Source organism: Phaenicophaeus curvirostris, chromosome 2, assembly GCF_032191515.1.
Source record: "Phaenicophaeus curvirostris isolate KB17595 chromosome 2, BPBGC_Pcur_1.0, whole genome shotgun sequence".
NCBI lineage: Eukaryota > Metazoa > Chordata > Aves > Cuculiformes > Cuculidae > Phaenicophaeus > Phaenicophaeus curvirostris.
Genome location: NC_091393.1, coordinates 49,185,151 through 49,209,426, shown reverse-complemented (window position 1 = coordinate 49,209,426; position 24,276 = coordinate 49,185,151). Strand labels below are relative to the sequence as shown.

The 24,276-nt window shown below is 40.1% G+C and overlaps 1 protein-coding gene across 1 annotated transcript; it reads left to right on the top strand.

The window, feature by feature from the left end:
- Nucleotides 1–109: 109 nt before the first annotated feature.
- On the top strand, nt 110–15,429 carry LOC138717946 (p53 apoptosis effector related to PMP-22-like). The gene is made up of 3 exons (XM_069851983.1): nt 110–489; nt 14,392–14,535; nt 14,796–15,429. The coding sequence occupies exons 1-3, from the start codon at nt 279–281 to the stop codon at nt 15,008–15,010; spliced, it is 570 nt and encodes a 189-aa protein (XP_069708084.1). The 5' UTR covers nt 110–278; the 3' UTR covers nt 15,011–15,429.
- Nucleotides 15,430–24,276: the final 8,847 nt, after the last annotated feature.

Below are 24,276 nucleotides of genomic sequence, written 5' to 3'. Positions count from 1 at the left end.
GATCCCACAGATAAACCCAGCCTTGAAGCTTCTCCCCAGCTCAACTGGTTATTGCTCAGTGGCAGCTCTTACTCATTTAAATCTAGGTGGAGCTCCCTGCTTCCTTCTCTCCCTCCCTCCTCCTGATTCAAAAGCTTTTCTCAAACATCTGCACACACGCTTGCAGGTACCAGCACTCTCTTTCCAGGAGCTTTGCAGAAGCACCCTTTGCTTCCCATCACTGATTCTGTGGCAGAGACCTCCACTCTCATCACACCAGCCTCCCACTGCCCTGGAAGATGGTGAAGTACGGCCTTGACTACACACGGTGCAGATGGATCCTACCCCTGCTCCTGGGCATAGGTGTCATCTTTGGTATCATTGCACTGGCGGGCAGGGGATGGCTGGAGTCACAGACCTTGCCCTATGTGAACCAAGCGTCATTATGGGAGAGCTGTACAAGGCCTGACCAGGGTGGGCAATGGACCTGCGATTCCCTCATGAATTATGGTAAGCACCTGCAGGGGTGGGGGGAAGAAGTCTCTGAAGCAGTGGGTCACGTCTCCTAGCTCATCTTCCCTCAACTTTTCTACCAGTATCACCTAATACCTAGCATTAATATGTAAGGTTATGGGCAATAGGGACTGTCACTGAAATACATCAAGGCTTTTGACCAACAGCCTGAAGAACAAAAATGCCCTCACTCATGTGTACAGAGAAACCTGGTTGGTTTAGATGGTGGGTTGTGTAGTACAAAACCCCGTACATGGTAATATATCAGTGCAGAAAATATTACACCATTTAAGGTTTTCTTGCTCTCTTAGAAGCAGCTAGTAACCTCTAATCAGTACTTTCCAAAACTTAACAGCTACTGCTGTTAAAATGTGCAAACAGCAAGTTGCATGGATAATCCAGGCATTTGTGTGATAAGCCAGTCCTAAGTGCCAGCAAGAAACGTGGAGGTAAAAATGTAAGATGGTAGGAAGATATTCTCAGGGAGTGTCAGGCTGCAGAATGCTGCCCTGAAACTGCTCCGGTAGGTGGATTGTGTGAAGGAGTCTCCTTGTGATTATGAAAGAAAGCTTTAATTGATGAAAGGATTTCTTGTTTGTACTGAGTTTTGGTTAGGTATGCTATTAAACATGTTGACTCGGGTGCAACCTTCAGCTTAAATAGATATAAACCACTGAGTCTGTGAGAACAGGCCAAGAGAAGAATCACTCTAGATGTGCCCTGTTTCTCTCTTTTCCTCTTTTTCTTATTTTTTTATTCAAATTTTTAAGATTTCTTTTCCTATAGATCTGCTATTGGCCAAAGTCTGAAACAAGTTATTGTGAGTGACAGACTGTTAGCCTGAGCCAGCAGGAATGTTCAAGTGTTCTTACAATTTATGTTAATTCAAATTAAAAGGAAGAGCACTTTCTCTTAAGTTTCATAATCTCAGCTGCTTTTGTTGAAAATAAGCATATAAATACTTGCAGGAGCAGTCTCAGGGATCATTTATTGCAGCTTTTCAAAATTGTTCCCGAAAGTTTTCTTATCTACAGTCAAACTCTACCTTCTATGCACAAAATTCAGCTCTAATGAGTGAATTGTAGCAGGCCTCTGTGAGTGCAGGGTGCCAGGACCGGACAGGCTCCATTCAAAATAACGCCCAGAGCTCCTGCATCAGCTGTGTGGCTGGGCACAGATCCAGCCAGTTTTCTGTCTTTGCTACATGGCACCGGAGAGCAGGAGAGAGAGATCCTAAAGCTTAACAAAAGACTTCGGAATCCTGAGTTTTCATGAGAAGGGATTCCTCCTCCTGATCTCTAGGTTAGGCATTGTCTGTGTCATGAACGCCAGCTTTAACAGGACAGAAAATATTTAGAACTTACACCTTGCTTCTCTTGATCATACAAGAGAAGTTTCACCTTGCTTCCAGGTCCTACATGATTGTTTGGCATTTCACTTCTTAATTTACTCTGCCTCACTTTTACATGCTTAATTCTGCGGTTGTATGCACAGTTTCCCACTGGATAGCATTTACAGGCAAACCAGGGAGGTCATCCTCTATGTGGACTACCCTGCAATGTCTGAGGTTACCACAAATCGCATCCATATGTTAGAAAAGTTGGACATAGTACACACATACAGAATGTTCTCCAGCATGTATATCGCAGAGTCAGCTGATGCTTCTGAAAGCATTAGAAATGTTGTTCATGATTGCATTGCACTCTTACTGGGTGTGCGTCTATCACTTGACCTCTTCAAGCTTACTAAATAGCCAGAACACCTAAGTAAGTCCTCAAAATCCTCCTGGATAAAAATTCCAGATGGAGAAGGAAGATGCGTCTGGAACAATGGAGTAAGTTAGACAATGGGAGAATATGTAAGGCCTATACGTGAAAAAATTTGTGTGTAGGCCAAGTTACAGCAGATTACGCTGCCAGGCTGATGCCTCTGCAAGGTTATGCCGTGATAATACAGAACTTGGCCAATCGCAGGGGTGGGTTACCCCTGACTCAAATGAGGGCTGTCAGTCTGACTGTTAAGGATGCAAAGTCTTGTCACTGTCCTGATCATTTCCAGTCCCTTCCTTCAGACACCTTCTTTCCAGAGATGGGATGTGTTCAGATCCAATCCTCTCCTCCAATTTTCCTACCATTTTTCCCTTGCTCATTTGGTGTGGGGTTGGTAGTTTTCTTCTGGGGCTCCTGCCTTTCCTCACACAGGGAGCAGATACCTGATGTTGCTCTTGGATTCCACCCCCAAATATAGGCCATGCGACATTTCACTTGTGATTATCTAGATCTTGTGTTGAGCCTGATTCTATCTGCCTCTGTGCTGAAACATAGTTTTAATAATTCTAGAATTACTTTATCCACACTGCTACAGAAAGTTCATGGAAAAAAACCCACTCAGCATCATGTTCAGTGGGTTGTTTATGTTTATCTCGTGCCAAGCAAAACACAGTGCTCAATAAATAAAGTGTAATTACATGCCTTCCTGAGCACAGAAACAAAAGATGTGCTGCAAACAGAAAGTACAGAAGTGTTTTACACTTTTCCTGAGATGATCTCATTATTTCCCCTCTCCATTTCACAGTTTCCATCTCCTTTCCTCTGGGCTTCACTCTCATGTTCCCTGCAGAATCTGCTGCAGGCTGGGCAGGTTCTTAAATCTGCTCTTCCTTCAGGGATGGTTTCTCTGATATAAGTTACATGCATGTAACCAGCTGCCAGTAAATGTTCTCAACGTAACTTCGACAGCACCGCTTTCTTAATCCAGTACTGACATCTTTATATTTTCATAATTAGTTATAATGATAATGTTCTTGCAAGTTGTTCAAATTAATGTGCAAATTCAAATAGAATTCTCTACCTGCAATGTTTGTAATTCCCCTTGAATTTTTGCCGTTTGCGTTAATATGTATATATATACTCAGAGAGAACTCATAAAGCCAACATAGTTGAAGTCAGTGAGTTTGGAATGGAAGAAAGGTGAATGTTTCATTGATGACATCAGTGGAGTTTGGGGTCTCTGAGTAGTTGCTTATATTGACAGAATTCAAAACCTCACAGGAAAGACAAGATGCCTATTCAATTTTTTTTTAATTTTTTTTTTTTGAAAGCCAGAAGAATATCTCTACAAAGGCAATTATCTTCTGTAAAAGCATCTACACACTCTAGGCCTTCTGCAAACTTTATGAACTCTGTGGAAAGTGAGACTATGAAGAGTTTATATACTCTATTATCTTCTCCAAGAGTTCAAATCTTCTGCTTTAACCATAGGACACTTGCCTAGATTTTATCAGAAGTCTTTTGGTTTTCAAGCGTATTTAGCTCAAATAAATAGAGCTTTCAAGGAAAAAAATGTCTGCATTAGGACATTTCCTAGAAATGGAAGGAGTTTAGGATGAGAGACTGAGATGCAAACTGTAGCTCTGCAATGTTCTGACACTTGCAAGATAAAGCTCTCAAGTTTATACTGTACTTGAAACTATAAAGACAAGGAATTTTTGGATGGATAAAGGAACAATATGGGATATATCTGGCTGGGACATGGCTGAGCTTCTAATGAAAATGCGGAGATTAAATCCTTTCATGAAGTTAACATGAAACTCTTTTGTTTTTCTTGATTTTTGGCTATGTAAGCTCTCATGAACAGGGTGTGTCTTGCAGACCTAAGACACCTTTTCAGTATGTAATTTATTCCACTTCAGGCTTTGAAGATGTTCAAACATGTGTGAGTTTGGTTGGGGGAAAATGGTTGATTTTATTCTATTAGTCCTAATGTGGTACACAATACGATCAAAAGCTCATGGCTACACTGGCCCTGCAACTCTTCTGTGTACAGATGCTGGCATCAAAATAACTGCAAGCTTACAGCCTCATTTAGGTTGACGTGGTCAGCTCATTTGCATGGTGCAAACAGACTTCAGGTTAAAAATATAATGAAAAAGCATTTCCACGACAAGTGGAATCCATATCTTCAGTAATTTTCACAGGATCATAGAATGGTTTGGGTTGGAAGGGACCTTAAAGATTGTCTAGTTCCAACCTCACTGCCATGGGAAGAGAAACCTTCCACTAGGTCAGGTTGTTCAAAGCCTCATCCAGCGTGGCCTTGAACACCTCCAAGGATGGTACCTACACAGCTTCTCTGGACAACCTGCTCCAGTGCCTCGCCACACTCAGAGGAAAATAATTCTTCCTAATATCTGATCTAAATCTATACTCTTTCACCTCAAAACTTTTACCCCTCATCCTTCTACTGCACTCTCTGACAAAAAGCCTCTCCCCGTCCTTCCTGCAACCCCCCCTTTAAGAACTGGAAGGCTGCTATAAAGTTTCCTCAGAGCCTTTTCTTCTCCAGACTGAACAACCTCAACTCTCTCAGCCTGTCCTTGTATGGGAGGCGCTCCAGCCCTCTCATCATCTTTGTGGTCCTCCTCTGGACTCGCTCTATCAAGTCAACATCCTTCCTGTGCTGAGGACTCCAGAATTGAATGCAGTTTTTCAGCTGAGGTCTCAGAGAGCGGAGTAAAGGGGAAGAATCGCCTCCTTGGACCTGCTGGTCACACTCCTTTTGATGTAACCCAGGATACAGTTGGCTCTCTGGCCTGCAAGTGTACATTTCACATTGATGTTCAGTTATAGCCTTTTCCTAGGTTGTGTGGAGCCACTAAACCAGTGGCTATAGAGATTAGCGGAGGGATCAATGATTTTACCATCTGGAAAGAACACCCTTCTGCATATTGTCTTCTAGACAAATAATGGATTTAGGGTTATAGCTCATTCCAGTGCTGTTTTAGTCCATAAATGCAGTACTACAAGATAGGACTGCTAGTATAGTATGATTCTGATGAACAAATGAACTTTGGCAACAGATGAGTATGTTTACAGGATAAGTGAAAGAAGAGAGTGCTGCAAAAGGAAATATCCTCTTGAGGAAAGAAATATTCTGCTTTAGCCTCATAAGAACCCCACTGATGAGTAGATTTTCTTCCCTGTTTTGCCTGTATCATACTTTCGGGTCTGGGCAATCTTCTGCGGTGATGAAGCATTATAGAGGAATGATATAATGGAAACCACTTGCTAAAAATCCTGAGGTACTGAGACAATTGTGAGTTGCACGGTGTGTTCAGGATCAGTCTCCAAGCAGCAAAGGACCCCTCTTCGTAATACACCTACCACTGATCTTGCACTACTGATCCCACAGCTCTCCCTCTGGAAAACTAAAGTCTCCAACAGAGCAGTGAATCATCACACCATGGGCATAGGACAGACCAGAGACCGAGTTTCCCTGTTGCTATGCTGCCTACATAAAACTGTTTTGCCTTCCTTCACGTTCCCATTACATTTGACAGCCAGCCCCTAATCCCAAGCATGGGAAAGCCCCCAAGCTGAAGTGGGTGCCCTGAGCATGGAGACACAAGGATATTTCCAGAGCAATGGGCTGGGAGACAGGCCCTCTCAGCAGGGCCAGGGAGGAGAGAGAGGCTCCCCCAGTGGCCCTTTGGCATCCTCAGGTGTCCACACGTAGGAACAGAGATGAAGCCAACATGTGACTGTGCTTAGACTTTCCCTGAAGTAAAAGGTCTTCATATAAACTGTTTCAGAATTTGGTAAAATTCAAGTAGATTTGGAAAAGTGTCCTTACAACTGAGAAAAAAAGTCTGGGGAGGTTTCTAACCAGTCCAAAAAAGCCTGTGGGAGAGCCCAGGATGGAGCCGAAATCTATGCTCCATGCATTGCCCAGATTACAGAGTAAACCTTGACTCCTTTGACACAGGGTGAACTGAAAACAAAAGCTTGTTGCTGTTCCTGCCGCATTCTAGCATAAGCCAGTTATATTTATACATGATGATAGCTAGTAGTTTTAATGACAATGTATAGAGAAGCACATAAGTTATCAGTCTTCCAAAAATGTAACATTACCTGGCAGTGATCAGTGAGAAGTGAGATTACAAGATTAGTTACTTAATAACATAGAATATTCAACTGTTATTCAAAATTTAGAATACTAGAAAATACAGTTTCAATTAAATGTATATTATAATGAAAATTATAATAATTATTATATTATGTTATAATGAAAATATCACAAAAGTACATTTAAGGAAATGTGGTGTAAGAAAGAAAGAACAAATATTATTTTTCCCAAGTCTGTAGGGAGCATTCTGTTGTTGCTACAGAGGTATAAGAGGAAAGAACCAAACCCAGAGCATTTAATTGCCATAGCAATTTTTGTTCGTCACTTGCAATTGCTAACAAGCTTTTCCTTGTAATTTTAGGGTTTGTCCTTTTGTATGTTTAGTGGCAGATTCATTTAATCAGAGTATTTTTAAAGTAATAGTTATGCTTATCAGCAATTAACTCTAAAGAGAGCAATTGCAGCTGGCATCCCCCTGTTTATTACCAAACCTTTCTTTAACAATTACAGTTACATTGTGTAGGAAGATAGCAATAATGTGGAGGGATCTCATCTTCCTATGAGGAGATAAGAATTGCTGGCATTGAGGACTTCTTGAAGATCCTCAACAATTCACACTGTCAGGATCTTAAGTCCTTGAGAGCGTACCATCCACTCACACACAGAGAGAAGGCATCTCTGCTGAAAATGTGTGGAAACATGTGGCTAGGCTCTCATTTCTCCTCACTTCATCTGTTCCTCTACCTTATTGAGGTAGTCTGTTACAGCAGGCCTATAATGACCTCTCCATAATCTGGATGGTGATAAGGGCAGCAAGACAGATTTTGAATTCCACTGTAGGTTTGAATAGTCAGGTTACTTAAGCAGGAAAGCAGTTACACAGTAAAAGAAGCAAAGCTCTGTTCTTTTACCTTTCCATACCATTTCTCGCTGACAGCTTGTATTGTTCTGAGCAACTTTGAACATGTTGAGTCAGTGAGTATTGTAATGCTGGGTTTCTTCTTTGTCAAGCACCATTATGAGATCTATCATTGGCCAAAAATTCCCAGAAACTCAAGTTGATTGTGAAGTGACTATGGTAGCCTATGTCCTGGAGGTTTCTGACTTCCTTCTGCTGGTGTAAACTAACACTTCAGATCACACACAGTTCTGCTGAAGTACTAATCTGCAATTGAATACATCTAATGTCACTCATTATGTTGAATACCACACTGGGCCCAAATCAGGCCCCAAATGTTGGAAGCCTCTGCGTGGATCATCAACAACCCTATTGGCCATAAGCAGCAAGTGATAAAGACTTACAAGATGCATTGTAAAAGCTATTTCATTCACAAGAAGAGTAATTAGACCTTATGATGTATTTTATGAACACTGAGTACTATTTCTGCTTATATGTTGGGTGGTTCTGTTTTTTGTAAATGGTAAAATTTGCTTCTAACAAAATTAGATCCAGATTCACATCAGCTTTCTATTAGAAAGAAACTCTCTAGCGCAAAAGGCGACTCTCAGCAAGGTCTCAGAACAAAGTTTGCTGACAGCATGAAAACCACAGATCAAGAGTGAGAACATTACTTGGTGCATATAGAAATGAGATGTAAATTCAGTGTTCTTCAGCCTCAAATGGCTCTGGGAAAATTAAACTCAAAAATTGCTTTTTGGAAAGGTTCCACTCTGCTGTTTTGATTAGAAGTTCTAGTTCACAGACTGTGTTACCACGGAACTTGATTCTATTTAATTCAATTGAATATTTTAACCCACCTGTAACTCAGGTGTAGTTAGGGAGCAGGTACATCTTGCTACACTGATTAACTGAACTTACGTATATGTACTGATTTATCATAATATCTTACCTGGTTTATTTACTTAATCCTCCCCTCCCTCCACATATACACATCCAAATGTAAGTAATACTGCTGTAATTTAAAATAAAGGGTAGAAGAATAGAAGGAAAAAGTGTTATAGCGTTAAATTGCATAAGACTGAGCTTTAATCCTGAGATGTTCTCAATGTATGCAACCTCTTCTGAAGATAATGTGTGATAGGGGTACTCCCTGACTCGCTTGTGAGCAAACCTTTAATTCTGAGGCACTGTTTGCACATTATTTTAATAGCTACCTTACTGTCTCAGTGCTCTTTTTGATGATGGCTCTACGCCCTCTGCCATTTCTGCCTTCTTAGTGCTAAGTAAGCATCAGGGAGCAGCCCTCATTAATACAAGATTTGCAGAAGCCAGCTTCTAAGTCAAGCTTGTACATGTCTGGGCTTGTGATGAGATGAATTTGAACCACTCCTTCAAGATGTAACTGCCCCTCTTCTTAAATTCAATTTGAAAGAACTTCCAAGTTCCATTGCTTTCCTCAGTAAGCGAAGAGGTTTGCAGAAGTACATAAAGCCTTGGATGTAGACTTTGCCTATATACGTTTGTGAGTGTAGTCAGTGGTGGGGGATTAATAGTTTCTTGCTTTAAAGGAGTTAAAAATCTACCAACTCAAACTAAGCTATTACCTTAGCACTAAATTATGGTCAAGGCCATATGCTTGTTGAGACCAGATTGCTTTCTGCTAAAATATACCGTATTTTACTGATAGATGGCCTCTGCCTAAGGTCCTTGCTGTGACTCTTGTCAACTAAAATCATCATTATGGGGTAATTGGAAATCCTAGTTCTTTCTCATTTATGTGGGACCCACTACTAATCACCAAGAAAATTTGGCAATGATGTTATCTTACAATGAACCTAAACAGGTAAGTCTCCGTTTCCAGGGCTCTCTCTTACGTAGTGGCAAGCTAAAAGCTGGTTCCTGCTCACATAAAAATGGCTTGCAAGTTATGAGATCATACTTTGTTATTAAATGAGACATCCCTATTAACTGCCAATAAATTCTAAAGAAGTAATGCTAGGGGGAAAATAATGGAGTTACCAAAATTGGATACCAAACAGAAGAAAGAAAACTTCTGCATCCCACTCCAAAGGATATAAACTCACACAAAAAAAATCTAAAGAGAAACTTCTAGTATTGTCTTGCCAAGGGAAAGATTTTCAGAGAAGACACTTGTTTCAAGTAAGATCCAGATACAATGTAGAAGCTCAGAGAATAATATATACCCAATAATACGTTTGATTTTTTCTCTCATTTTATTCTGTGATTTTCTTCATTTGTATAGACTTCTTTTGAAATTATTTTCAGACAGTAGCTTTCAGTTTACACACAGAGTTTATTAGTAAGTTCCTTTCAATTGTTTCTGAATTATCTTGGCTGTGTACAAACACATGCACACTGGTATTTCAATGTCAGCTCATGTGATGAGCAAACAATCCCCAAAATTTCAGTGTTCATTTGTTTTCAAAAAAAAAAAGCACAGAAATTCCCTCTAGTTGGCACGTTAGAGAATAATGATTTCTACATAGCAGGATTTTGCAGCGTCCAGTGTTGCACAGGTAACACGGTGAATTCAGAGTTCTTAATAACAGTGGCTTGCATACACACAGCTCATAACTGTTCAGGTAACAAATAGAGGTGTGGATTTGATGCAGTATCTTAAAATTCAAGCTAAAGAGAATGCGTATTCTTCTGCAGACATGCTCACTTTCACATGGAAACTTTCTCAAGGAAAACGAACAAAATGAAATAGATAAAACCTGGCCAAAGCTGTTCCTTTCCAAAGTGAAGCATGTATGCTGCAGAGTTCACCACACCCTGATGAGGAACGTCAGGTTGAGAAACCTGAGTGAGTTCAGCTTTGTTTCCAAAATAATGCTCTTTCCCTTTAATCAGAGAGATGTAAAACAGGTTGAGCTCTGCAAACTCAGCCTAGAAACATTCTCATCATGTTCAACACAGGGATGAATCACCACCATGGCAGATTTTAGTTCTTGTAAAAACTGCTTTGCAAGACTGGAGCTAGAACTGCAGGGTTTGTGTTTCTTTCCCTTAGTGGTATGAAGGATAACAATAAAATACTAGTCTGTTACATTTCCTCTCCCCTCTCCCCATTTTTTTTAGAATTAAAACTATCCTTCCTAAAATTGCTGCACAATTCACTGCAGTGAATGATGTGTTAAAACGATCAGTCAGCAGGAACCCGTAGATAATGGTTGGTGTCTGCAAGCTGGCAATAAACATTTGTTTTTCTTTCCAGTGCTAGTTGTGTATTTAGCTTCAAGCCAGGAGGAAAATTTGTAGGATCATGTTCTTGTTGACTAGACCAGAAGTACTTCTGAAGTCTCTGGAGTTGCTTGCAGAAAATGTCACCCAGAGAGAGACTCAGTAGTTTACGTGGTTTGAGGGTACCAGGTAAAGAAAGACCTGAGAATGTTGTTGTGAATGTTTCCCCATGTTTTGAACCACATACACCAGAAACAGAAATTTGTATTTATCATGTGGGAAGTAGACTTCACATGCTGTTTTCAAGGCACTACATTTCTTTTTTGAAGGCACTGTTTGGAGCACAAAAACCAGCAGATTAAGGAAAGATGAGATCTTGGCTTGACTTACTACTGAGCAAGGAAGTTCATTTCCTGATGTGTGAAGTGCAAACTATGTTTACACATTTTCAGACTGGAAAACACATGAGAGAGTAAGATCAGGAAGGCAGGAAACTGGAGACATTTTTGGTACTGGATCTCTAATGAAGACCATCAGCTTCCCTATGGTGCAGTTAGCAATAGGATACTCAGAATGTGTTTAGATGGTGCAATACTAGAGGTAGTCATGCTACCTCTAAACTGTGTTAACTTTAATAGCAAAGAAATAAAGCTGTGTTGTTATTGTACACTGTCTAAGCCAATTATCTTGCTCATAAGCTATGGTGAGCTCTGTACTGGCATGAATGAACTTTTTCTGGTCTCTAAATTAGCTCAAGGATCTCCTCACACAGCAGGCAGTTTTAGAAGGCAGGCACTTATTTTCATTTTTCAGTAGTCACATATTACCACATCCACTGTAGGTAGTCTGGATTCTCAGAAATTGATGAACAAAACACTGTGATGAGAAGAACCGGCCTTGCTCTGCTGGAGCAGAGCCTGTTTGGGGCAGCAAAATTGCTCAGAAAATTGCCAGCCAGAAGTAATTTTCAAGAGCAGACAGTGTGTAGCTTCCTACAGAACCTTTCATAGTGTTCATTGGTGTTGCTTCAGCTGATAGAAAAGCTGAAAAGAGGAGAAATAGTGTTACAGGATCCTGCTGGTATTTAAGGACACTCCCACATAAACACAGATGTTCTTTTTTTTCTAATAAGCACATTTTAACTCTTAAGCAGCAAAAACTTCACTGCCATTTTGGTCAATGGAGAAAAAGTGTCTTACAAATAATAATGCCCCCTCCCCCCCACTCCAAAGCCCCCCAGCCCCCACCAAACTATTATTGGCAGGTAAGGAAAGATTTGGGACCAGATTAGCTACTTGCTTGTCAGTTTACTTCTTCTAATTCTGGCATTTTAAAGAATTATAAGTATTAGTTATATTGTTAAAGACACAAAGCTGCTCCTGACTGGCACAAGTTAAAATAAGCATCTCAGATACAGAAACAGTTGCAGTTATTCCTACACATAGCTTTTGCTACCTTTTACCCTAGAAAGGTAAGGTGTTTGCATACTGGGGTCTTAGACTACTGAGAACAGCTACTTTTAGTAAAGGACAGATGAAGTCAGGGCACAGTTCCTCAAAAACCCACAGTGACTCTTCCATGCAATCCTATTGCCTTACCTGGAGCTGCATATTGTTTGGTGTTGGTTTTTTTTTACAATATCTAGCTATTCTTTTTCTCTTTTGTAGAACCGAGAGTCACGAAATTGTCTGCTAAGTGATTAAGCAATGCCTCCCAATGTTGTAAGCATCCTGCAACAAGCATGTCTCTTCTTGTCATGTAGCCAGTGCCTGGCAGGCTGGGTGTGCACCCGATCTGCTTTCATACAGCATTTCATACAGCATTTGTAACACTACTTCAGGAAAAACACCTGGGCAAGCCTGGTAGAGGAGAAAGAAGGCAGCATGGGCAAGATGCCATCACACATGGCTGTGGCCACCAGGCAGGGCCTCCTGATCCCCTAGCCCAGGCACTGCTCACAGTGCTCTGCCATCAGCTCTTCTTGGGAAGCAAGATTGCGCTTTGGCAGACTGCCTGCTGCCCACAGCAGTGGAGGTGGCAGCGAATAAGATGAAACTCCCAAGTCTTAAGGTGCCTCAGCACTCCCCATGTGGGTGACTTGCTCTGCGTCTGCTCTGGAAAAGGACACGCCTTTGCCCAGGAGTTTTGCACTTACCCACAACCAGTTATACGCCTAACAAAACCTGTCATCACTACATGTCCTTTTCATTTCACTCTTCTGTCAAAAGTTAGAACACTCATAACCAAGAGCAGAGAGGTCACTGCTGCTGAACAACTTCTCTTATGGCTAGGTGCCCCTTTTCTTTGTTGTTTTAGAAGAGTGGCTGAGAGGCTGGAAGTGGGAGCATTTTCCACAGGGTAAACTGAGCTGCATCAGTATGAGAAATTCCTCATTCTGGCTGTTTCCTTTGGTACTCTGCCAGCAGGGTTATCTTCCTACCTATGCCTCCACATTGCATGCTCTACCTCCAAACCTGCTATAAACTCCTTAAGAGAAGAGTTTGGGCTAAAATACTGGGCTACGAGGTGAGCTGTAGGCACACCTTTGTTGTCCCTTTGAATCTTCTCAGACAGCTGCCTATTTACAGGAAAAATAATACAGTTGAAAAAACCTATGAACAGATAGAATTCTTTTGGCATAATGAAGACAGGGCATAAAACTGAAAACACAGTGCAATAGCTAGAGTGAAGCAGGGATCAGAAACCAGGAGGGAATGGTGAAAAGCAAGCAAAAAGGGAAATTGGTTTTGATGGGCTGATGGGAAGAAGAGTAGAGCTGGAAAATCCTGATTAATTTTTCTAGTCTAATAGCAGAGGTGGTGTGCAGTCTAGGTGAAGAGAAGTTGAGCACCAAGGTGACACTCTCCAGGGCAGTGGCTTTCACTGAACAGTAAGTGAAGCATTTCAGTTGAGTTATAATTACCATGAGGGTTGTTTGGGCTATGGTAATTTTTCAGCACTGCTGTTTGGTTAGAAGCTGACATCTTACAAACACATAGTGTAGGTGAGAGGGTGAAGTCTAGATACCCAGAAGATTTTAACTGCCTACTCCATCTACATATACAATTTTAAAAGTGTCAAAGTGGGCTTTTTATATTCAGAAGAGGAGGCACTTTAATCTCTTTGAGCAGCAGCTGTCCCTCAAGACTTAAAACACTGAATAAACAATACCTTTATTCAGTTGTTATGCTAGCACAACATGCTTAAATCTCACATGTTGGAACATAAAGTTATATAACTTGAAAATGAAAGTAACATCCTGAATAAATTTTTATAATGGTATGATTTTGACTTTGGATCAAAAGCAAAGGTCAAATTTCCCTACAAAAGAGATTCCAAATCTTTATCTCCATTTGGGACACAAAGCTAAACAAAGGCTGAAATGGCAGATACTACTGAATTTTGACATTTATGAAGTATTGTCATAGTTTTATATTTGCATGCCAGGATGGTAGTTCTTGTATAAACACTTTTTTTTTTTAAGGAAGAATTTGATTAACTTTAGGGACAGTCTAATTCTCCTTGTCCATAAAAACGCCGCTAGTTTTATGGCATATTCTGAGGCAATGACATTTGTTATTGAAGGAGAACGTCCATTCTTACATCCTTACAGTCATTTTCATCTCAATTCCTAATTGCTAAATCCTGCAGCAAGTCCCATCGCATTCTGTATGATAGATGAAAGCTGGTGTTCTTACACATTCCTAGTGAATGATTTCTTGTGGAACTAAAATGTTCACCTATGAGAGGAGAGAAAGCTCTCATGCTTTCCTTTGTGGGAGCTGATCATTTCATGTTTGTTTAAAAATAGCCTTTCATTATAAACCTGAGAAAAATACTGTAAGGGTTTGTTGTTGTTCCTCTCTAATATATCTTCCTTCTGATTTCAGCTTGGGGAAGAGCTGCTGCTGCCACATACCTAGTCGGCTTTCTACTTCTAGTCATCTGTTTTGCTCTGGCCATCATAGCATTTGCCATTCCCACACTTCGGTTCAACTTCATACGAGGGATCGGAGGCTTGCTTTTTGTTGCTGGTAAGGCAGTATACAAAGTCAAGTTTAGCTTGTGTAGGTATATTCATACTAGAACTGGTATTTCTCTCAGCTGGTTCTAAGCCTAGGTCTTTGCCTATGTGCACTTGAACACTCAACGAAAAATCATACAAAGTTTGTCACGGCACTGGATCCATTTTCAAATCCTCCAAAACGTGGGTGGGTTTAACTACAGGTGTTATGGAGGCAGGCAATGTGATGGGTGTTAGCTTAAGCTTTTTTGTTTTCTTCTGTTTCTTCAGCTGTATTCTCCATCATGGGTTTGGTCATTTATCCTGTAAAGTTCACAAGTGAAATGAGACTGAGTGGAACCAATATGTTCAGCTGGGCCTACGGCTTTGGCTGGACCACCGCCATTATGGAAATATGCTTGGGATTCTTCTTCTGCTGCCTTCCTAACTATGAAGATCAGATCTTGGGTAATGTGAAGCCCACGTATTTTTACTCTTCCCCATAAGGAAAAATGTGCTCATATTCCAGAGCTATCTGACACACCAGCTACGTTTTCCAGAATATTGTCATTGGATGTTAGTAGAAAACGTTGGAAACTTTTCAAATGCATGTATCAAAATGGTACTGGCATTCTTCAATAAAGTTATCTATTCTATTTTGGACTTTCATATCTGATGTGGGTTGGTTAGATGAAGTCTAAACATTAAAAAAACTTGTGTTTCCTCATTCATTACCATGAGTGGGGTATATGTGGAGTCCATTGCATCTTAAATGTTTTCATATTTCTAATTAAATTCAGAAAAGCTTTTTAAATTGCCAGTAAACAAAATAACATATCATCTTCCTGAAGGAAAGCAGCTCACAAAAATCCCATGTTATATAAATAATTTTTTAAAACTGAAGATTTTGCACATTTTTCAAGAAGGTAAATACCTTTAGCCACTGACTGCCCAAGTAGTAAATTACTAATCCAGCCCTTCATAGCTTTGCTTCTATTTTTTATAAATTCACTTGAGCATAAGAACAGGATGAGAAAAGGACAAGAGAAAGTCCCCTAGCAAATCAGCAGCTTGGCATTTACCTATCCATGTGGAATATAAGTATTTATTTCTGAATACTTGCAAGGTAAGCAAAGACCATCAGTAAACCCTTAAAAATCCTGACATGCCGTTGCTGGGCCAGCACAGAGCAGGCAGAGGGGATTTCAAGCCACCCCTGCAACCTATAGTCCTGTTTGAAGAGGCTCTTGGCCTGGCTTTCTTCATGGGCATCTGCCTTTTCTATCTGCTATATCGAAATCTATGGCTTTAAAAAAAACTCTGTTATACTGGTCGAGATATTTTACCCAGCACAAAAGAGTCAGGAAAGACTTGTGATTCCCCTGCGTATCAGAAATGGACCTGGAGCAGTGTGAATGTAGGTATCAAACATTTGTTAAAGGGCTCTTTTTAACTGGTTTGCTGTTCATGAGTATTTAAAAAGTGTAAAGTGTATGCTGTTGTACATAAGTGTAAAATGCATAAATAGCCCTTACCATCTCATACTTAGGCTCTCATAGAGAAAATCAAATTATGAAACACTTTTTAGTATCTTATACACAACAGTGCTGCAAGCAATGAAATGTACTCAAGACCCTGCTAGTTTCTGCCTTTTTAACCCTAACTTTGTAATGTTCCATTCCTTGCCCTTAAGTGAAAAAAATGGATACTTCCGCAATGTGGAAAAAGAAGTCTCATCCAAATCCTCACCTAGAGAGGATTTTTAGCTTGTAATACATCTGCAATTTTGTAACTACCTGTACTTTATGTAAAGTGCTCTGCCAAATGTTCTTTTCTGCAAAGAATAGGAGGGAAAAAAAAATTTTAGTAAAAGCTCTGGATAGCAAAAATTAAGACAGACATGGAATTTATCCTTTTTCTTTTTATTTTTTTTTAAGAGTTAACTCCATTCACTTTTATTGAGTGTCATCTAACTTTGATCAAAAAACATGAGAGATGTATCAGACTAATGGGGAGAATAAATGCAACATGTTATAGTTAGACAAGAACTTGCAACTACATTAAGAAGATACTTCCTAGTTGAAAAGACACAAAAATGAAATGGATTTGAGAAAGCAGTTTGTATAAAATAGCTTGCAGTTGTTTGCGTAATATTATCTGTTCAGGAAAAACAATTATTATAAATATTTTCATTGTGCTTATTACACCTAATAAATAATGATACCTGTGTATTGTTTCAAAAAAAGAGTCTTATCATTTGTTCTCTACTAAGAGTAAGGAAGTGTGGAAGACCCCAAAGCCTCCTCTTCTCAGACACTACCTTGGAGCACTACCTTGGTACAGAGACTCAATTTTGAAAAGGGAGAGTAGTCTACAAATCTGGCATCACAGCAGTTTGTATCATTCTTCAGTCCCATTTGGGCTGTCTCCTAAGGCCTCTTTCAAAAACAAATGAAAATAGTGGGCTTACTCTATTTGCTTGTGGACTATATGGTGCAAGTAAACTACACGCATGATTCTGTGCTATAATGTGCTACAGATTGTTTCAGCAATGCACTCATATTCACAGAATACAAAGCCAGTGTGGTCCCACTCAATGCTTTTGCTCCAAAGGATGTGGCAATCTTCTGAGGAAGCAAAATGGAACTTGAACTGACTATATTTACAGGTTCTTTGACATTAGTTGGACACTGACCCAAAATTTGGAGGTGGGGAAAGGTGCACCAAACAAGATTTAGGAGTGACTCTAATCTTGATGAGAGAGCAGAACATAATTAAAAGGCAAAGAAGATCTCCAGTGACAGATCATTCCCCTCCCCCTTTTCTCCTTTGCTGCTCTCAGCAACTTCACCATCTTCTCCTCCCCCTTTTTCTCCTTCTCCTTTTCTTCCTCCTTCTCCACCTTAAGGGTGATAGAGCAGTGTCAGGTCTGCTGGCTGTGGCTCTGTGGCAGGCAACCCCAGTCCACATTCATCACGGCCACATTCCCCTTTCCAGGAGAGAGGATAGATGGAGTGGAGCACAGCTCCTTGCTCCAATTCCTGCAGAGAAGGGCTTTCTCTGAAAAAATCGAGGGGGTCAGGTGAGTAGCCAACAAGCAAAAGCACCACAGGGGCTAGAGCTCAAGAGCTAGACATTAGAGTTGCTTTCTTCCAGTCATGCCAGGACAATTCACCACAGATCCCTAGAAAAACACATTTTAAACCTCATGGCAGAAAAACAGCAAGAGAATGAATACAAAACTGTTGTAAAGGTCCCAGTGCTGTCTCCTGTGACTGCCACAACAGGGGACCATAGTAAAAGCAGCACACACAATGCACTCGGTTCTGATAGAAAACGAACCTAAATTCAGAAGCCAAGGATGTGGCTCAACTAGATCATTAGCTAACTAGGTTATCTACCAGATAGTTTATCAACTGAATTGTTAAATTAGCCTACAGCCAGATCAACCAGACTATTAACCAACCAAATTGTTAGATTAATTTGAACTAAATCAGCATAAGAAAGCTTGGATTTTCAAGCAAAGGAGAAAGTAGAAGAGGAGGAGACATCTCTTTAGTTCTGCATCTCTGTTTGGGAGGGTTCTTGCTCCAAGTCTTGCCTATAAGAGAAAAGGGCACTTACCCACTAAGACCAGCAAAATAAGACTTTAAGTTTCCTTGTGCTCAATGGTAATGCTAAACAGAGACCAGGAAAAATAGAGATGCCTGCAAGATTTCGCCTTTGAGAACATTAGGTCTTCTACAACAACAGGAGCAAAGATTTGACTGCCATAGGCTTTGCTGCTGTTCCTGTCAAACTGAGTATTTGAGGAAATAAGGGGAAACATCCTCCAACAAACGCATCTTATTTAATTCAACCATATTAGTGAAAAAAGAAGGAAAAATTGTGTTGAAAAAAGAAATGTTGTCAAGCAGCCCTGCAGGTGCAAACTGAAGCAGAAGAAATAATGAAAACTTTCTGCTAATAATAGTATGTCCAATTTAACATCTGGTGCTTCTGCCAGTGCTTGTATAAAATGTGGACATCTTGGTCTTTTCAGTTTCCTCTGCGAACATACCCATCTTTCACTACACATTTTTCAAGAACCTGCCTTTGATCTGAATATACAGCCTGCCTATTCGATGATTCAAAGGCAATCTAATTTACAACTGTATTAAAGTTGTGCATATTTTGTTGTATGAACTAGGACTGTGAGTGAAGTTTTGACCCCATTGGCATCATTCGCAAAACATTTATTGATTTTCTTGAGGCTGACATTTCATTATTGAAACGCAAACACTTTTTTTTTACATGTGCTCAGAGTCAATAGTATCTCCATCAATTTCAGCCTCTCTCTTTCTTCTGGAGTAGGACACTGGTCTGTACAAGGTAAGGAACAAGAGTTACAGCAGATAGGACTATTCCCAGAATAAAGGACAGTTCAATGTGTGCAAGACAAGCAAAATTTGGGTCATAATTAAGTAACGTTTTCTTAGGTACACAACATGGTCACAGTAAAAAGATTCATCTGTTCTTTTGACACATCTCAGTTGTGCAAGAGTCATGCTTATAATTAAATTTCTTGGAATACTTCTTTGTATATTTCTATATTCAGTGGATTTCTATGTGCTCTGAAGATGAGTAGATTTAAGAAAAGAATGAAACAATCAGGTTTGTAATAAGGGAAAACACAATTGTCCCATTTGTACACTCTGTTGGAAAGTAGGAATCAAACCATCCTGCTTGAAGAATAGTGAGCTCAGCAACCAAGGAGTTACTTCAGAGACATAACAGAAATTCAAATAAGAAAACCGAGAATTGAAAGACTGGTATGTAATTGATAACGGGGTGGGGGGCGGAGAAGGAGGAAGGGAGAGGAAGTAGTGTGGATCTTCCTTTATGTTTTTCCTCACTGTCAAAATACTGCTATTGCTAGAATAATAACGTCTAGGCCTAAATTTTATCTGCCAAGCTCTTCAGTGCTAAATGCCAAAATCTAGAAAAGCATCTGATAACCTTAAGCTTGCAGATAGTTCTGATGGGGTCAGCAGACCTGTTTACATAGACAGATCCTTAAGTGACTTACAGACTAGGGCCCATATGCCAGTCTACACACACTGTTCAATATTAATGGTACACATTAGCTCTACAGACTTCCTGCATATGAAATTTTATAGCAATTTTTTCCAAATTTGTTTTCATTTTTTTATGATCAGTGTGAAAATGTGGATTCATCATAGATTATTGCATGTGTCTGCTGGATGTGAGGAGACTTTATAGGAAAAGCTTTCAAAATAGTTTTACTGTTTATGATAAATGTGGTGCGAGTAGATCAAAGTGCCCTCTCTTGGACAGCTTTTACGATACATCCTTTTACTTGTGCCACTGTTTGCCTAAGCCATCTGTTCCTCTGTAAAAACTGTTTTGTGAAAACCTACTCTAATGATCATAGCATACTGAAAAGAAATTACATTAGGCATCCATGGAGAACCCATCATCAAGCACTTTAAATAGCCCTTGATTGTTCAAATGCAGTTCAAACTGAGAGAGAGATGTTGCCTGTAGGATTTTTCCACAGAATAATGTAAACCCAAGAGAAACAGATTTACTCAACTGTTCACTGTAGGCCTGGGTTACATGCGAGGTTACACCCTCAGCTCCCCATTTCTTACAAAGTAACTAGTGCCCTAGAGCCTTGTCCTCAGCAAAACATCAAACAAATAAGTAAAATGCAAACTAGAAAAACAGTTAAGGAAAAATATTACATAAATGCATATATATACATACATACTTTGTATCACCAGTTAGTCTGTAGTTGACCTCAATGTGAGTGAGGATGGACCAAAGTTATGTAAAACACATTTAGGTTTACACTGTCAGCTCTAGTTTTTCATTCTTGTTTTCTCCCATATGGAAATTTTCTCACCTCACTTCTATAAAGCATTACTGCTCCTTGGTAAACTGTCCAATTTTTACCACGCCTTGCCCTGCCAAACACACCCATGGTTGCCACATTCGTATCTGAAGCTTATACAAAGTATTAGTACAACTGGGCTTTTATCCCTTAACCCACTCTCTTTGTTTCTTAAATAAAAAGAGTTTTAAGTAATGGAACCTTGCTGACATTAGGCAAATTAGAAGAATGGAAGATTTTCTCAGGCTATTTTAGAATTAACCCTCAAAAAGCAAAACAAGAACTGAGGTTCAAAGGAAAAACAGTCTTGTGAGGAAATGGTATCCAAAAGCTACTTGTGGTACTGATAGTCAAACGGCCTGGGGAGGTTAGCAGTGAAATTTCCTTTCCAGCTCCCCGCTACGTGTAAGTGTGTACTCTCTGCTACCTTGCAGTTGCTCAGTGACATTGCCAAATCTTCTGGACACCGGTTTCTGAGTTCTCCATTACGCTGGAGGAGGAGTGGCCCATCACCTCTGCCTCGTATAGCACCCTTGGGGAAAGCCCAAACGACTCATATGGACCTCCTGAGATGTGGCTGGTGCCTTCCTGGCCACACAGGATGGTTACCCACCTGAGTGGAAAGCTTCCCTCTGGTTTAACCTACAGTCTCAAACAAGTTGCTAGCAAAATGAAACTGCCATTTTATTCAGTTGAGAGAATTGTTTGTGGGGAAGATAGAGATCAGAGGCTTGGCAGCTTTTGTTTTGCCCAAGACAGAAAAATGTTCTTGTAAAATAAAAAATGCACTCTGCCAAGATATATAACCTTCCTTAAGATACTCCTATGTATGATATACATAAAAAGGGAGGGAACAGACACGCCTATTTATCTTCATAATTGTTAGACCTGATGCTTCGACACCAATAAATACTCTTTGTATTAGTAACAGGAGGATGAGTACAAAAAGCGAAACTTTACACTTTGTCCTGAGTCACAGCACAGGTAAGGAACTTCCTGAGTCACCAAGTACTGTCCCTGGCTACCAGAGAAAATTTCTCATCATCTTGTTCACGACTTGATCCCAGCTTTGCTTTGCCATCCATCTCTTAAAGGAGGCTGGTCTGAAACATCATCCTCTGATTTCCATCCTGATGCATATCACTAGCTGAACGAAAAAACTACCTCTTCCTCTAGCACTGCTCACAGTGATACCTAGATCTCACCCTGGGGCGGCATCACTGCCTTTGAGATTTTCTCCAGTACAACTTGTGTTTTGACTGCAAGACCTTACATTTTGTCTGCTCCATCTCCTCCAGCATATCCTTCCCTAAGCAGTGCACTGCTTTCTACACTTTCTAAGCTGGCTGTGCACAGCAGCCCTTGCCCGAGAAGGCTGAAGGGAAGCCTTGCTAATGTCTGTGGCAGCGCATAGCTAAATAACATCTGTGCCGACATGAAGGATCATTGCAAAAAAATAAAAAGGAAGTGAAGAGTAAGGTAAAAGCAAACTTCTTCAGCTCTCCATATATGCAGTTAAGACAAATAAGGATACAAGAACTGTTTGTTAGAACACTTTTTGCGGTTATGGACTTGAAACAACATGTTCTGCTTTCTCCTCCCAAGCTCCTGAGGGCACTTGGGAACCATGGTGCTTGCAAGAATTCCTCTAGAGGTTCAAAGAAAGCAAGAAGATTTCTTCTGTACCTACATTTCCAGCTCCTCCTAGCCATACAACTCAAAAATTGCTGGGAACTTGCAACTGAAGTGCAACAAAGACAAATCAATCAAACCAAAATAGCTCCAAGGAGAAAAGATGTCTTCAGGCATCACAGTCAGTTATCAACTCCTATATATGATGATAGTTTACATAGAATATTACACAGATAATAGACATTGCATGTTTTCACAAATGATGCTTTGTTCTCGTGTATTAAACATTGCTACAAGTGGAAAACTAGGTTGACTAGTATTGGAAATGGGGACTGATATAAACCAACCTTGTGTCATTAAAACAGCTCCAGTCTGAGCTGTGTTTATTTGCACCTTACCATGAGAAAAAAAATCCAGAAATTTTGTGTTAAATTTGCTTAAATTATTGTTTCTTAAGGGCATTTTTTGGTTTCTTTCTATTTGGCTACTTTCATAAATTTTAGTTCAGCTCAAAAAAAATCTTTATTTCAGTTTCCTTTTGCCAGTACATTTTTTTCCCAGTTTTAGAATAATATAATTTTGAAATTAAATATTGAAACTTTATTTCAAAAGTATGCAGGCACAATATTTTAGTTAACTCTTTTTTATTTTATAGTGCATATAAATATTCACAAATAACAAACCTGGGAGTTTAAAATCAAACTGAGATCTGATTTGTTTTTTTAAGGAATAATCTATTTGCCCCAGAACTGGCCTGGTTCTGCTGTTGTAAATATCATAGCTGTTTTGCTACTAAAAATGATAGTATAGCTGATGTAATCTAAAGAGATTCTTACTTTCAAGTCACTAGTGATAAGATACAAACAGTGAGTGAAATGCAGAGAAAGGCATGGCTTTGCAGATTATCATATGAGAGATCACAGAAGACTCAGCCAAGTTACAGATGACTGGGCTTGTGCATGGGCTCCTCCTCACTTACTTGCCTGGTTTTGAGAGTCACTGCCAAGTCAAACACAAACATAAAGACTTGTTGACAGCCTGTGAAAAGCATTTAAAGATGGGGAGACACCGCAGACAAATGCCAAATATTTATAGTGCTGTTGCTGTACATTCTTGCCACTGAAAATGTGGCTCACTACAGCTCTATAGATGTTTTACTTTCCTTACATTAGGAAGCTTCATTTAGTCTGTGCTAGTAAAATGGAGATGTGGGCTGACTTAGCAATAAAAAAATGAATTAACTGATGTGTAGGGTCTATTTGAAAAGGGAGTGATTGTGCCAGTCTTGCAGAGCTTTACCTTTGTGTTTCCATCTTCCCTCATGGCTATAATAAGTAGCGCTATAATCTGCCAATAGTGAGCAAAAAATATGAGTTGATACCCATCAAATACCAGTTTCCATCAGGCTTTGGGACTGCCAAATTACTGCATAGATGCAAATAGTAGGCACCTAGAATATCTGCTTACATGAAAATTAAGCTGAGCATAAAATAGTCAATTTGGGAAACAGAAAGCCTCTGTTCCAGCTTTAGGGCAGCCATTGTCTTTCCACCATCACAACAGATTAAGAAATACACTGTGCAGTCCTGAGGAGCTGAACCGGCAGAAAACACTGGGCTGAGACACGGTGATGAGGCATTCAGTATCAGTTATTGGGAAGAAAATGTCCCTTAGGCTAGGGCTGGGTTGCTCCAAACCTCCTCAGCAAAGAGGCAGGAGGCACAGGTGGTGCAGTCATCTCCTACTTGGTGCTGGGGAGCAGCTCCTCTGCAATCGCTCGAGGGCAGTGAGACAGTTGGCCAAGAAGATGTTACAGCACTGAAATTAAAGTTACAAGCTGCTTTCCCATGGCACTACTGGGACATAGCATGGTGCTTTTTAATTATGTTGTAGGAGCCTCCACCCTCTTGCCCTAATTTACAATTAACAGTTGTATCCTTCCCAATAGTGACTGCAAGCATCATGCAGATAGGGGGAGGAGGATGAGAAGGACCATTCCACCAGGTCAATAGCAGGCTGCAATCCGGAGAAATTACTTTATGTCACCACCACCAGCTTCTCAACCTCATAGCCTAATTAAATTTTTTCTTGTAGACTCATTGTCAGTATATTTAAAACCACAGGGAAAAATGGCCAGAGAGTGGAATGGAAATGTTGTCAGAATGGAAGGAGGGGGAAAACAGAGATGAGGCAGCAAGATAGTGGATGTAAACTCTGCAGTGCTTCAGCCTGATTGTTATTTCT